At 32.8% G+C, this 17,683-nt stretch overlaps 1 protein-coding gene across 4 annotated transcripts in view; it reads left to right on the top strand.

Annotated features, from left to right (window-relative positions):
• LOC106882470 (prolyl 4-hydroxylase subunit alpha-1) overlaps positions 1 to 17,683 on the top strand; it is a 135,729-nt gene that overhangs the window by 103,854 nt on the left and 14,192 nt on the right. For 2 of the 4 annotated variants that reach the window (XM_089340667.1, XM_089340666.1), the window contains exon 10: positions 549 to 602. In XM_089340667.1, coding sequence (XP_089196793.1) covers positions 549 to 602 — 54 coding nt within the window. Of the gene's footprint in view, positions 1 to 548; positions 603 to 4,197; positions 4,261 to 14,311; positions 14,375 to 17,683 lie in introns of all 4 variants that reach the window. The other 2 variants (XM_089340669.1, XM_089340668.1) reach the window with 2 other exon arrangements.

Genomic DNA, 17,683 nt, shown 5'->3' with positions numbered 1-17,683 from the left:
ACAAATAGAATATAGGCGCAGGAGTGGCTGTGTGGTAAGTAGCTTGCTTACCAGCCACATGGTCTCGGGTTCAGTCCCACTGCGTGGCACCTTGGGCAAGTGTCTTCTACTATAGCCTCAGGCCGACCAAAGCCTTGTGAGTGGATTTGGTAGACGGAAACTGAAAGAAGCCCGTTGTATATATGTATATATATATATATATATATATATATATATATATATATATATATATATGTATGTATGTATGTGTATATGTTTGTGTGTCTATGTTTGTCCCCCCAACATGTGTTTACGTCCCCGTAACTTAGTGGTTCAGCAAAAGAGACCGATAGAATAAGTACTAGGCTTACAAAGAATAAGTCCTGGGGTCGATTTGATTCGACTAAAGGCAGTGCTCCAGCATGGTCGCAGTCAAATGACTGAAACAAGTAAAAGAGTAAAATATAAAATGATTAAGAACCACTGTAAGATTTACCCATTCTCTTTGATATTCTAGTTGCTTGTTTGCCCTCTGCTATCACTTAATCAGTCTTATTTCTTTACCACAGGTTGCCAACTATGGAATCGGTGGCCATTATGAACCACATTTTGACTATGCAAGGGTGAGTAAATCTTTTTTACTAACTTGAGCTTCATTTTATTGACAATCAGATATACGTAATGATAATACATGCAAAGACAGACTAACTGACAGACAGATAAAATATAGGCAAATTAAACACTGTGATACACACAAAAATAGAGAACATAGGCAGACTATCAGACTCAAACAATGATACATTCAAAATAGACAAATATGAAGATAGACAACAGAAGCAAAGATAGATAAAGATAAATAGATGAGATAGAGAACATACATGGAAAGAAAGATAGACAAAAATAAGACTGAAAGACAGACAAATAATATGACATCTGCTCTGTATTGTGCAAGAGTTTCTATATAATACGGAGTGATATATCATATAGTGGTGTATTGTGGCCCATTGGTTAGGGTGACTGAATTCGTAATCATAAAGACAAAGGTTCAGTTTCTGTAGTAAGAGGCACATTGGTACTTAATTTAGTGATTCTGTTTACTATACTACTAAGGTACTTAACATAAACTCAGAACCCAGTTATGTTCAAGAGGTGTGAAATGCACAGACATAGAGACTGACATATGCAAAAACACAACACCAACTGCATCATTGCCAACTATGAGAATGTCTTCCAGATATTATCTTCCCTGAGACATAATACAGTGACCAGAATGGTCTGGAGTAAGATAACAAAAAAGAAAATACTTACAAATGAAGTTGACCATATTGAGACCAATGGGTCAAAAGAATATTGGTGGAACTTACAAATTAAAACAGACACCAAGTTAAAACTCAGCTGGCCAGATATCATTGTGTGGGACCACAAAGAAAGAATATGTTCTGTTGTGGAAATCAGCTGCCTTCTGGACACAGACATGGTGAGAAAAATACAAGAGAAACAGGACATCTGTGGATCATTGATAAAGGGTTTGCTAATCCAGTACCCAAGATACACTCTCAGCTTCAGGCATATTATTATTTGAGCAACAGAATATATTGTTATTGATGTATTAAGGATGATATTCACACATTATTATTGGAGCAGTAGGATGTATACCAACACATCTGGAGCAAAGTATGGCTGAACTTAGGAGAGAATCCAAATCTTTAATTCATATGCTACAAATGATCATGATATTTGGGACTGTAAAAATTGACAAGACTTTCTTAAGATTTAAAGGATGATGGTTAAAACAGGATGCTTTCCATCATAACTTTGTTACCAAGTAGGTGGGGTGGGCAGTCAAAATTTACTCTAAAAATTAAGAGACAGGGAAGATCACACACACACCACACACATATGATTGGTTTCCTGCAGTTTCTCTCTACCAGATTCAGTCTTATGAGATTCGTTTACAAGCTGTTGGTTGACCTGGATTCCATAGCAAAAGACAATGTATTTCATAATGGGACTGAACCCAAGATTGTGTGGTTACTGACGAAAACTTCTTAACCACATAGTCATGCTTATGACTATATATATATATATATATATATAAAATTTTCTGGATCTAGTAGAATCATGGTATTTAAATAGCAAAGGTACAGCTGTAATGAACTGCAACCCATCTGTTTTATTGCTTATATATATGTGTATGTGTGTGCGTCACGTGATCATGTGATTGACCAGACTGTCAGATGTTGTTACTCATCGCTGGTCACAGTATACTTTTACATTGTTTTAGCCTTCAAATGATCCCACCTTGCTGGCTAGGCAAGCAAGCCAACATTCCCCACTGATCGAAGGGAGACTGGAGTAGTGTGAAATGAAGTGTTTTGCTCATGTACACAATGTGCTGCTCAGTCAGGGAATCAACCCCATGATCTAGTGGTTGTGAGTGCAACAACCTAACCACTAGGCCATGCACCTTCACATGTGTGTGTATACATATATAATATTCTGACTTATTCAGCTCAAGTTTAAAACTGGTTCGATGGGGTGGAAGGAATAACAGACACCTTTCCACTTCTTTTCTTTCCCAAATTAATGTTTTAATGGACAATTAATGTTTTAATGTTTTTTTTACAAATAACCCCAAATTTTCTATTGACAATCTTACTGCTGATGTTTTCCATATATAATTATGTTTATATGTCATTTTAACTATATATTTTTTTAAATATATCATTTAAAATATTATTCTGTTTTTTTTCACAATTTTTGCAATCAAGGCTCCTCCCAGCACACACATGCTCACACAGATACACACACAACACATGTATATACATATACAATATACAATACATATACATGCATACAACAGACACACAAAATACACACATTCTGTATATTTGTTGCAACAAATACACAGGAAAATATGTATGGGATTCATACACGCACACACACACACACATATATACACATACGTATATATGAAGGGGTACTGAAAAATTCTTGGCTTTGGGTAAAAGAAAAGGCAGGAGGATCAGTTGATTATGATTTTATCCAATATATTCCCCTCTCAGATTCATACACTTATTGTAGCAGTCCTTCAGTTTTTCTAAGCCCTGTAAAAGAACTCAGAAAGTTGGACCTCCAACCAGGCCTTTCATAGTACCCTTAAAATCAGGAACGTTTCAGCACCCTCTCATATATAGTAAAGTATTCCCCATTTAAAAGTCAATGTGTTAGAATACATGATACTGTGGTATTTACCAAGAGAAAATATCTCATTTGGTTTTCCTGTATGTTATCACCAGCACGATTTCAAACTCTTTTGGCCTTATCAACGGTAGGTTATATATATTTTTTATTTATTATTTTCCTTCACAACCTTTGGTTCTATGCTTTAGAATTCACAATTTTCAAATGTTTGACATATAAAATGGAAACACTTTTACCACTATTTTATATGTAGAGCACTTGAAAATTGTGAATTCCAGTGCATGAAATCTATGGCTGTGGGGAAAATCCCAAAATGCAGGAAGTATACATCCATCAATGCAGTGTTGAGTACTCATTTTCACTGTTCACCACCATCATATATAGAGATAAATATATATGTATGTTTAGTTTCATTATAAATGCTAATGTATAATCAACACTGTTTTTCTTTATTATAATTTTTTAATATTTTATTTTGTTTTATTTTATTTTATTTTTATTAATTTTTCTGCTGTCAGTTATTTTTCCTTTTTCCATAACATTTTACAGTGAAAATTAAAATAACATTTCAACTATAACAAAAACAAAAAAGCCTTTTCTTATCTAATTTTTTTTATATCTCAAAGTTCATATGTTTTTGTTTTGTTTTAATTATCTTTTAATTTAAATTTCACCAATTTCAAATTTTTTTGTATGAAACTAGGTGCCATGTTTTGTTTTGTTTTTGTTTGTTTCTTTTTTGTGGGGCAATAATCACAAAAAAAACCCAAATTATTTCTTAGTTGAAATAAAGATGCATATATTTACCTTCACTAAATCCAAACCAACCTATTCTGACAGGGTGGTCAAGGAAGGAAAGAGAAAATGGATCTGGTGCCATTTCATTATAATGAGGACAAACTGATTTTTTTTTTCCATGTGTAATTCCTCTATATTTGCTACATTTTTTTCATGAAGTAAATTTTTGCCATACTCAGTTTTTAGCTATTCTTTTTGCTGTGATTGCCATTCCAGAAAAGAAAAAGTACGGTCTTAGAGCAGACGGTAGGAAACAGAATAGCTACGTTTCTCTTCTATGTAAGTTTTTTGGTAACCCTCCCCACCACATCAATAAATATATATATATATATATATATATATATATATATATATATATATATATATATATATATATAATATTTATATATATATAAAAAGTATATTATATATATATATATATATATAAGGAAGATACTGAGATGTACTGTTTGTTCACCGTCTCATTAGTCTCTTCATTAACTATCAAGTTGGTGTTGGATTTATTTATTTCTACACCAAATAACTAACATACCCAACAGCTGAGATGTATTTTTTAAAAATTTTACACCCCTTCCTCATGTGAGGATATATTGCAAAGGGACTGTCATTCTGCCCTATATATGCTCCCACCCCTCCTCTTGCCCTGTCTTTGAACCTTTCTTTCTTTATTTCTTCCCACTATTTCTTTGTTTCTTTCCAAAGATTAGTTGAGCATCTACTGATAGTCTCCATGTAATAACTTCAATAATTTTCAAAGAATTTCATGGGTTTGTGTAAGAGTTTTTTGGGGAAGGTTTTCTGTTGTTGTTGTTGTTGTTGTTTTTTTTTTGTTGTTTTTTTGCATCCAGTTATAGCAATTCGCTTGGTGTCTTTAGGGAAATTACATAAATACTTCAAAGGAGCTTCTTCCATCCTATATATATATAACATGTTGACATCATAAGAATTTTATAAACTTTTGAGAAAACACGGAGCAATTCATTGCTGGAACATTGGCTCATGCAGCACGTCACATAAACAGCTATGAATATAAAGAATAGTGTGTAAATATTGAGTTGAAAATATTTACATGCTTTTACACTGTGTAACATGATTTTTGTCCTTTGGTGGCAACTGTTATTCCCTGTTTGCTTATCACTAGAATGTATGAAAAATGGCTAATATTTCCTTCAAACTTTGCTTTTGCTACATTTATCTAAACTCCAAAGAACCACCCTCAACACATGGTTTATGAAGCTCCCCCACTACTACTCATGGTCAGAGATACACATATTGTAGGTCACTAAGGGACATGCTTAAGTGGTTATGGTTAAGCGTCTGACAAGCAAATCTGTGATATTAAGCAGAATATTTGCTATGACAACATTTCTGCTTCAGCAAGGAGTGAGCTGGCAGAAACATTAGCATGCCGGGCAAAATGCTTAGCAGTATTTCGTCTGTCTCTATGTTCTGAGTTCAAATTCCGCCAAGGTTGACTTTGCCTTTCATCCTTTCAGGGTCAATAAATTAAGTACCAGTTGTATACTGGGGTCAATCTAATCGACTGGCCCCCTCCCCAAAAATTTTGGGCCTTGTGCCTAGAGTAGAAAAGGATATTTCTGATTCAGCAACTTAATGCTGAATGTGTCTGAAATGTTATGGTATTGAGCAGAATGTTTACTATAATGATATTTTTGCTTTGGCAACTCAGCACTGAATCTGTCTTAAATGTAATGGAAAATAGGTCAGTTTCAAAGCATTGATGTCCAGGTGACAAAAGCAAAGTTTGAAGGGAATAGTAGTCACTTCCTTCAATTTCTAGATAGAAGCAAAAGGAGGAAATAACACTTACTGACCAAAGACAAAAAGAAAGATTAAAATTTTGTTACACCGTGTTATTCATAGCTTTATCTGATGTGCTTTGAGATTCATTATTCCAATAGTGAATATACAACAGATTCTGATAATCACAAGAAATTTTTACTGTCACATATTTGTCTGTGAAAAATCTGTTGCCTAATTAAATTTTATGACAAATTCTACCTTGTAATTGTATTTATTAATTATTTTACCATTTTTCTTATTTTTACATTCTAATCCAGGTAGAATAGTGCTGCTTCTATATAACTATTGCTAAAACTACCCTAAAGATTTAACTACTGCTATCATAATCATCACAGCCATTATGTCATCATTTCATTTTTTCACAGAACGGCTTCTTTTGCAAACTCTGAGATTCTTACTAACCGAAACACTAACAACAAGCAGAAATTTTGGTGTCAAACGAAGGCATTGCTAAAGTAGTACACTCAGCACATAGAAACACACACATGCACATATTATCTTACACAGCAAATGCCATGTGTTGTCTTGCTGTGTTTTCTTCTTCATCTGTAAAAAATTCCTCTTTCAGTTCCCATCAGTCTATACTAGCACACCATGTCTAACATGGTTGTAGAAAAATTTACATATTTATATAAACTATATATCCACTATGGTGATAACTTAATTTATGACTGCTTTATATAGTAGCTGAATAGTCTGTGCTGTTGATTGCAGAAGGAAACTGGGTACAGCTTCTCCGAAGAGTGGTCAACAAACCTTGAAATGGTCCGTCAGTCAACCCACTACTTTTTTTAAAAATTAAAAAATATAGAAGGAATGTGTTTAAATTGTTATATTTCTCTCACTGCTTAGCTTTCTAATATTCAAATTTGTTTCAGTCCTTCATACACACACCCACACACACATGTTAATAACCCCTAAAAGGAGGTGCTTTTTCCACTGACCAATGTATATATATATATATATATATATATATATAATCATAAATATACAAGGATTAGCATGAGTTGCTTCTCCAACATACTGAAAATTTAGAAAGAGCAGTCAAAGAACTACTGATTCCAAACTACAAATTTTTTCTCTAACGGATGGCGATATTTATGGCACACACAGACCTTCATACTCTTAACCGTGAAACGTCGTACTCAATTAACTAAAGACAGGTTTGTTTTTGCTTTTCTCTTCGGTTTTGTTCTGTGTGTGCCATAAATATCGCCATCCGTTAGAGAAAAAATTTGTAGTTTCGAATCAGTAGTTCTTTGACTGCTATTTCTAAATTTTCAGTATGTTGGAGAAGCAACTCATGCTAATCCCTGTATATTTATGATTATAAATGGTTTTACCGATAAAGGTTTTTTTCATACTGAATTATTTGGCAAAATTGTTAATTATTAATTTTATTACTCATTGACGATTCCCTGCCCTATATCTGTATATATATATATATATATATATATATATATATATTATATATTATATAATCAGAAAGCAAGTATATGTGTGTGTGCATTTGCATCGCTGACCACTACACGCATTTTTTTCTCTCCTTGTTTCTTTCTGTGTTCCCTTCTGTAGAAGAGCACAGGCTCGAAACGTTAAAGACTTTCTCAATTCCCGAGCGTTATACTAATACATCTATTTGTTTTCAACACCACCTGTCTTTGTGTGTTGTTTTTTTGTGAATTCTCCCTATATATATATATATATATATATATATATTAGAAAAAATAAGGTACTCAGAGATCTGGATGGTTGTACATTTACAGATTTTTATTAATATAATAAAAATTTGTAAATGTACAACCATCCAAATCTCTGAGTACCTTATTTTTTCTAATATATAATACCTGTACATCACCTCCAAACCTTCTAATATATATATATATATATATATATATATATATATATGATAGACACAGATTGTGTATCGATAACCAGCTGGAAAAGATATTTTCCTGGGGTTAAAAGGTAGTAACTTGGTCCTATGCAGGACTGCCACCTTATGTTGGCAAATAGATTTTAATCTATATATCTATCTGTCTATCTATATGTATATATTCATGTCTTTTTGGTCCTGAGGCTATATTTTGTTCGTTTCTTATTTATTTTGTCTTTGTCCTTTGTCCATCATCTTAAATTACATTTATTCACTTTTGCATGTCCACTCCGTATTGGTGCAGAACTGTGTAGTACCATCTGGTTGATAACTGATGAAGAATTAGGTGCCTTCTGTGTCTGTTTTCCATCCGTTAATGTACTCAATATACGTTATATGTCTTTTTAGTTGTTGTTTGTGTATTTACAATACATTTTTCATTTATATATATATATAACGTATAAGACTACAAATAGAGCTCGTTCACCCTTAGAATTCCCAAATATCCGGTAGTATTCTTATGGTATGCTACCAATTCTAGTCGTAGGTATTCCTCGTGTGTGAAAATAAAAAGTAAAAAGTAAAAGAGTTAAAAGGAAGAGTAAGTGTGGTTGGGCAGCTATTTAGTCGCTACAAATGTTTCGATACATACAGATCCTCGTATATACAGGATTTAAAGTTAAGTTTAAATTAAATTATTTAACGATTTATCTGTATAAGATGCTCTATATGTATCTTCTCAGGTGATACTCAGCTGCTGTCTCCGTAAGCAAAATTTAGATTTCCATGCTGCAACATTGGAAATCTAAATTTACTTACGGAAACATCAACTGAGTATTGCCTGAGGAGATACATATAGATCTTCTTATACAGGTAAATTGTTAAATAATTTAATTTAAACTTTAAATCTTGTATATACGAGGATCTGTATGTATTGAAACATTTGTAGCGATTAAAAAGCTGCCTATCCATATTTACTCTTCCTTATGACTTTTTTACCTTTTACTTTTTATATACATATATATTAGGGTGGACTGAAAATAAAAAAATTGTGGAAGTTGAAAATGCCTGAGAGATAAAATGTTGCTGTATTTGATTACTAGAAAAATGCAAAATTTTCGCTGAGATTAATCAAGGGCATTTACTCCCTCAAGCCCTTTAAACTCCAAAAATGGAGGATTTTTGTAAATTTTTTACAATAGCGGTGTTTGGCCGGTTTGAGGAAGTAAATGCCCTTGACTAATCTAAGCAGAAATTTAGCATTTTTCTAGTAATAATATATAGCAAGATTTTAGGCAGCAGGCATTTTCAATTTCCACAATATTTTTATTTTCACTCTACACTAACACACATGTATGTGTGTGAGCATATAGATTGTATTATCAAGTATGGAGTGAAAATTAAAAAATTTTGGAAATTGAAAATGCCTTAGGCCTAAAATCTTGCTATATATTTATTATTGCTTGAAAAATGCTAAATTTTTGCTTAGATCAAGGGCATTTATATCCCCCCAACTCTGCAATTGTAAAAAAATTTACAAAATTCCCCCATTTTCGGAGTTTAGGGGACTTGAGGGAGTAAATGCCCTTGATTGATCTCTGCAAAAATTTAGCATTTTTCTAGTAATCGAATATAGCAATATTTTAGCCCTCAGGCATTTTCAATTTCCACAATTTTTTTATTTTCAGTCCACTCTAATATATATACGTTTATATATACAGGGTGATTGAAAAGCAATTCTGTTTTAAAACACTTATAATTCATTTATTAACTATAATTTTTAGAAAAAAATATGTGAAGACAGCGTATAGCATAGAGTTTTATTTAAAATTTGATACAGGCACCAGCATTTGCTACCAGCTTCTCAAGGCGCCCGGGAACCGCATCAACTGATTTCATCAGGAACTCTTGTGGGATGGAAAACATAATTTCTTGTATTCACCCTTCAAGTTCTTCCAAAGTCGTTGGTTTGGTAGAGTAGACTTGCTCCTTTCACCAAACCTAAAGGCAAAAGTTGCAGGGTATTAAACCAGAGTTTATGGCTGGCCAATCATGTGGACCTCAATGACCCATCCATCTACCAGGGAAGTGGGCATTCAGCCATTCACAAACAATAATAGCAAAATGTGGAGGAGTGCCATCTTGCATAAAAATCAAATCTTCAATATTCTCCCAAGTACCGATAACTGGCCAGATTTCATCTTGCAGCATGGTGAGGTACCTTTCAGTATTTATGGTATTGCAAGGGATGAAAGGACCCACAATCCTGTCCGAAGTCATTCCACACTTTACGGTTACTTTGGACTGATTCTGCATTTTTCAGAGGTAATACGAGGATCTTCTCCTGTGCAGTTGTGACAGTTCACAAACCCACCGATGTGGTATACTGCTTCATCACTCCAGAGGATATTTTTTAAGAGATCAGACCATTCTTCATACAAAGCCAGCATCACCTCCTCAAACTCTAAATTTCAAACAAAATAATTGTTCTGATAAGAAAAAAAAGACAACATAGAATCGATTTCCATACATTAAAGAACATACACAACAAATTTGAGAAAAAAATTAGTTAATAAATGAATTATAAGTATTTTAAAATAGGGAGTTACTTTTCAATCACCCTGTATATGTTTGTGTGTGTGTGTGTGTATATATATATATATATATATATATATATATATACACACACACACACACATATATATATGTATAAGTTTATATATATATATATATATATATATATATATATATATATATATATAATCATAAATATACAGGGATTAGCATTGAGTTGCTTCTCCAACATACTGAAAATTTAGAAATAGCAGTCTATTTCTAAATTTTCAGTATGTTGGAGAAGCAGCTCAATGCTAATCCCTGTATATTTATGATGATAAATGGTTTTACCAATAAAGGTTTTTTCATACTGAACTACTTGGCAAAATTGTTAATTATTAATTCTATTATTAATTGACGATTCCCTGCCCTTATTCTTGTATATATATATATATGTTTGTGTTGACCACTACACACATTTTTTTCTCTCCTTGTTTCTTGCTGTGTTCCTTTCTGTGGAAGAGCATAGACTCGAAACGTTAAAGACTTTCTGAATTCCCGAGTGTTATACTAATACATCTATTTGTTTTCAACACCACCTGTCTTTGTGTGTTGTTCTTTTGTGAATTCTCCCTATATATATATATATATATATATATATATATATATATATATATATATATATATATATATATATATATATACACATAGAAAAGAAAAGAAATGGAGCAGTAATTAACAATGAGAAGTTGATCATTGGTATTAAAAAGTTATTGTTTAATTGTATGCCAGAAGGTTTGCAAATCCAACAGAGGCGTCAAGAGACATTTTAAGATCCACAAAGAGCAGAACTTATCTGCAACTCTTGGTGGTCCAAATTGGAGGTGCAATCTATTTGGGTGTCTTTTCAGAAGATTGTCTGGTTTAAAAAGCCACATCAGATACCATGATGGTGCTAAGGTGTAGGTACATGAGGTGGACAACCACTACATGTATATACATATGTGTATAATGTATATATGTTTGTGTGTGTATGTTCGTATGTACGTATATATGTATATATACATGTTTGTATGAATGTATATATATATATATATATATATATATATATATATGTATGTATGTATGTATGTATATATATATATATATATGTATGTATGTATGTATGTATGTATATATATATATATATATATATATATATATATATATATATATATATATACGTATACATATGTATATATATGTGTGTGTATGTGTGTATCTATGTATATATATATATGCGTGTGTGTATATGTATCTATATATATGTATGCATGTATATGTATACGTATGTATATATATGTATATATATATATATATATATGTATGCATGTATATGTATACATATGTGTGTATATATATATATATATATATATATATATATATATATATATATATATATAAAGATTTACTTTTTGTAATGAAATAAAGAACCAAGGCTGTGTAGATTTTAGAACATTTATTAATAGAAGGTCTTACAGCTGTTTCCAGGATATTTATTATATCCCTTCATCGGAGACAGTGTGAGAAGATGGTTAAGCAGTTCACTCCCTATTTCGTATCTTATCTAAATTAACTATTGCTTAACCATCTTCTCACACGATCTCCAATGAAGAGATATAATAAATATCCTGGAAACAGTTGTAAGACCTCCTATTTATAAATGTTCTAAAATCTACACAGCCTTGGTTTTTTTTATCTCATTACGAAAAGTAAATCTTTATATACACACGCTGATTTATGACCTACATTGGACCCCTTATTCGCATAAATACCGAACCTGGAGCTTAACTATGGTCTATCCATAGCACTTACTCAGCATTACCCTAGACCTCGGGTCTCATTGACACCACTACTGCTCATAACCTCTATATATATATATATATATATATACACACATTCATATAAAATGAAATATCAAAGAATGGAGTTAGCATATTGTGTTTATTGCTTAGTTTACAATTGTTTCAGCAACTTCCATCATATCTAATCTTGTGTTGTGTCATTACCATGTCAACAATTACCAATTTATTCCCATGGTCTGTGAATTTTTTCTTCTTCACAGCACATGATAGAATTAACTCCTTGGTGTTACAAGGAAAGGAATATTGTGGTTGCTTTTGCAGTTTTTACCAAAAGGTGCCTTAATAGTAATCTGAAGTAGGTTCAAAATTATTAACAAGAATAAATAAACTACACAAGGAAGGCAGTGACAAGGAGTTAATGAGATGTAACAGTTAGTTTGATGCTTAATGAGAGACTAAGAAAGTGTGTCTGTTCCATGCAAACATGGAAAAGTCAATATTAAAATGTAAAAGAACTTCTTGGTTTAAAATGATTTAAAACACTTCCATCAAAATGTCATGTTAATTTATGTTCCAAACATCAGCTTAATTCTTTTATTCATTTACATGTTTCAGTCATTTGACTGCAGCCATGCTGGAGCACCACATTTAGTCGAACAGATCGACCCCAGGACTTATTCTTTGTGAGCCTAGTACTTATTCTAACAGTCTTGTTTTGCTGAACTGCTAAGCGATGGGGACATAAACATACCAACATTGGTTGTGAACTGATTGGGTGGGGGACAAACACAGACTCAAATAACAAATACATGCATACACACACACACACACACACACACACACACACACACACACACACATATATATATATATATATATGTATATATATATATGTATATTTATATATATATATATATATATATATATATATATATATATAAACATGACAAGCTTCTTTCAGTTTCTGTCTATCAAACCCATTCGCAAGACTTTGGTCGGCCCGAAGCTATAGTAGAAGACACTTGCCCTAGGTGCCACACAGTGGGAGTGAAACCAGAACCATATGGTCGGGAAGCAAGCTTCTTACCACGCAGCCACTCCAAAATACTTCATTATTTTCAAATTAATTGAAACAAAGGCTGTATATTTCAATGGAAATATGGTAATGAAAGGGTTAAGAAAAATTTGTCTTTTACCTAAATAGTTTTATCTTGAAAATTCAGAGGGCATTTCACCAATACAAATAACAAAAATAAGAAAAAAATTTTTTAAAAATTACACTTTTATATAACTACATAACCAGTAGCTTAATTGATCATTCATTAGTTAATCAATCAATTAGCTGGTTAGTCAGTGTTTTTCATTGCCATTTGCAACATCATCAATCATATGTCCTTGTTCCTCTGATGTGGTTGCGAATGGTGATAAAAAGGAGTTTGACAAACCAGCTGAATAAAGACTGATGACTGATTAATCAAGTAATCAATTAGTCAACTGGTTAATTGGTTAGCTTAATTGATTTACCCTTTTGTTACCATATTCCTGTCAGAATGTACTGACTTTGTTCTGATTAGTTTAGAAAATAACAAGGAATCTAGTAAAATAACTTTGTCACTATTAAGCTGGTATCTGGATCACAAATCAACATAAAGTTTTGATGGAAAGTTTTAATTTTGATCACTTTAAAACAGAATTCTTAACATAAAACCAAGGGTGGTTTTAGGTGGGTTGGTATCAAAAGGGTTAATAAAAGAACGATGTGTTAGGGAACATTTTCATGTTTTTACATGTATTAATTTAATTCACTTTTTTAAAAACATTTTACCTTGCAGTTTGTACTATTTCCATCTTTGCTTTTAAATTTTAATTATGCTACAAAAATTGTATATGAAATTATTTTGGTGGGTGCAGAGAAAAAAACAAAAAAGAGAAAAGATGAAAAGAAAAAAATGTTACTAGAATTATCTGTTAGTTTATGTGAAGATTTTGCATCTGCTTGTCTCTAATCCATCCTAAATCCAACATGATGGTCAGAGAAAAAAAATGTGGATGAGAAGCCATTGCTTATGATGGTGTTGATGATGGTTTCATTACTTTTGAATGCTTTTAATTCCTATATAACTCCAGTGGTCATTTTTTTTATGCAGCAAATTTTCATGCATCTCAGATTTTAGCCCTTTTTTTTTTTTTTTTTGCAATTTCTTTTGCCTTATGATGATTGATCTTACAGAAACGAGAGGTAGATGCTTTTGATGAAATGGTAGGAAACAGAATAGCTACATTCCTCTTTTATGTAAGTCTTTTGGTAACTGCCCCCCGTTGAAAATATTGGCTCACTTTCTTGTTGCTTGTTCAACATCTAGCTTTATTATTTTTTTTTTGTTGTTGTTGTTTTGCATTACGTACCTAATTAGCTGGCTGATGTAAATGTGTAGCAACTAATTAACATATCCAACAGCTGAGATATGATATTATTACAATGTACTCGCCACCTTTATATTATTATGATGGATCTTTTATGGAATATGTCCCTCTGCCCTTTTTGCCTCTTTTCCCTTCAAATATCTTTCTCTCTTCGCCTCTCATTTCAACTCCTTTAATAACCAATAGGCATATCTGCTGCTAACCTGAGCATCACTTCACTCATGTATCAAGGATGTTTGTGTTTGTATTAGTGCATATTTCTATTTTGATTATGATTATTATGGACAAATATTTCATGATTCATGTGACAAATATTTCATGGTTCAATGTGACACATATTTCATGGTTCAATATACGACAAATATTTCATGGTTCATTATGCAAACAAATACTTCATGGTTCATTATGCAAACAAATACTTCATGGTTCAGTATGTAACAAACTGAATCTCTTAGGTGAGGGAGGAGATATGTGACTGTCAGACAAATATAATGAAATAATGATTATTTATTTGAAAGATTTCATACAAGAAGTTTATGAATGGCTGTATCTGTCTGTCTCATATAGGGCCTCCATTGGCCAATATTGAATATTCATTTGCATATGTCTCTACAGGCTTGGGTAAGATATCCTTAAGGAAGGCTAGCAGTTGCCTATGCAATTGAGTTTCTCCTCTCCACACCACTGGTGTTTATACAAAAGAAAGGCTGCTGACTTAGGCTAATAAAGTTTGGTATCAATGTCATCACAGGCATTGCTGTTAGGAAGCAAAGAATCAAAACAGATACTGCAAGGCATCTTCTCTGGAAGTTTAGTCAGTCCACTGCCTTGGGTTGAAACATTTTTTTATTGACCCTAAAATGATGAAAGGTAAAGTTGACTTTTGTCGTATTTGATCTCAGCAAAGTCTGAACAAATTCCATGTGGCATTTTAACTTACACTCCAACAACTCTGCTAATGTGCTGCTTAAGGAATTTCTAATTCCTCAAGAAAATAAAATTAGCAGTCAAATACTGAGTTCAAAGAATTATTATTGCTGGCTGAATTGTTACCATATCAGACAAAATGCTTAGCAGCATTCCTTCTGGTCTTATGTTATGAGTTCAAACTCTGCTGGGTTTGACTTTGCCTTTCATCCTTTCAGGGTCTATGAAATATGTACCAGTGGAACACTGGGGTCAATGAAATCAACTATCCCCCTCCCTCAAATTTCAGGCCTTGTGTTTGTAGTAGACAAGATTATAATAATAATAATTATTATTATTAAAGCAGTGAGCTGTCAGAATTGTTAGCATGTTGGGTGATAATTCTTAGTGGTATTTTGTCTGTCTTCTGAGTTCAAATTCCACTGAGGTCAACTTTGCCTTTCAGCCTTTCAGGGTCAATGAAATAAGTACCATTTGAACACTGGTGTCAATGCAATCAACTTACCCACTTCCCAAAATTGCTGACCTTGTGCCAAAATTTGTAATCATTATTATTAAGGTAGCAAACTGGCAGACTTGTTAGCATGCTGGGCAAAATGCTTATCAGCATTTTGTCTGTCTTTACATTCTAAGTTCAAATTCTGCTTTGGTCAACTTTGCCTTTCATCCTTTTGGGGTTGATAAAATAAGTACCAGTCAAGTACTGGGGATCGATGTAATTGACTAGTTCCCTCCCCCAAAATTTAAGGCCTTATGCCTAAAATAGAAAGGATTATCATGATTATTATTATTAAGGTGGTGAATTGACAGAAACCTTTGTTTCTTAGTGGTATTACTTCCAGGTCTTTACATTCTAAGTTCAAATCTCATAAGGTCAACTTGCCTTTCATCCCTTCAGGGATTGACTAAATAAGTACCAGTCGATGTACTCAATGTGCCCTTCCCCTCAAAATTGCTGAGCTCAAATTAGAAAGTATTATTACCATTATAATTCCTTATGTGTATATTATGACAAAAGGTGACATATTGGCAGAATTGTTGGAGCATCAGTAAAAATGTTTCAGCATATTTGTTCTGGCTCTTTATATTTTGAGTTCAAATCTCGCGAAGGCCAACTTCACCTCTCATCCTTTTGGGGGCCAATAAAATAAAGTCAAGTATTGGGAGTTGAGTCAATGGTATTGACTAACTTCCTTCCCCTTGAAAGAAATGCTAGTTTGTGATGTTCATGCCTTTCCTAAAGACATTAACAACTTCAATGACTGATGACAAGGGACTAGTAAAACATGCATCTACACACACTCACAAGTATTATGGAATCTAAATATCAGGGAATACAGTGTTAACTTAAAAGCCTCCTGAGTTGCTGTTTAACCCTAGGTTCATCCTAATGAAGATCAAGCAGACTTGTGATCAAAGACATTCCATCTGTGACAATACACTCTGTTTATTTTTATTACTTTTTTTTTGTTAGACATAATGTATCTAAGACTATTTTATGTAATGTGTCTTACCACTTCTCTAGTAAGTTGAATGAATAGCTACCTCTTCACCTAGTTGGATCATTTTTTTACCCCTTTGTTATTGTTTAGAGCCCCAATTCAGCCCTAAACAAGCAGTCCAATGATAACAGACATTCCAGTTGTGACCATCCCTATCAATTATTTTTTTCTTTTTCAGCTATAGAGTATCTAGGATTGCATTATCAAATACCTCCTTCTCTATTATATAAAAGCAGTAAGAATGTGACTTGAGGGAAATTTGGCTGGCTATTTCTAGCAGGTTGAACGTTTTGATCAATTTTTCCCCCCTCTTTTATATAGACTTGAGAAAGTAAATATATCTACCATGTGCTGTGTGTGTGTGTGCATGTGTGTCTAGGAATACTACAATGCAATGCTTTCGTGATTTAAAAAAAAAAAAAAAAAAACCCAGAAAGAAAAACAAAACAAATGGAGCAAGCAAGTAGGGGCTGATATTTAATAGTAATTATTATTATTATTTAAGGTAGCGAGCTGGCAGAATCGTTAGCATGTTGGGTAAAATGCTTGGCGGCATTTCGTCTATCTGTATGTCCTGAGTTCAAATTCCTCTGAGGTCAACTTTGCCTTTCATTGCTTTCAGGATTGATAAAATAAGTACCAGTTGAGTACTGGGTCGATGTAATCGATTGACCCCCTTCCCCCAGATTTCAGGCCTTGTGCCTTTAGTAGAAAGGATTATTATTATTATTATTAAGATTAAGATGGTG

The sequence above is a fragment of the Octopus bimaculoides genome, chromosome 23 (genome assembly GCF_046866305.1).
Source record: "Octopus bimaculoides isolate indiv1 chromosome 23, ASM4686630v1, whole genome shotgun sequence".
Lineage (NCBI taxonomy): Eukaryota > Metazoa > Mollusca > Cephalopoda > Octopoda > Octopodidae > Octopus > Octopus bimaculoides.
Note: the sequence above shows the minus strand (reverse complement) of the source record. Positions and strands in the feature narration are given on the sequence as shown.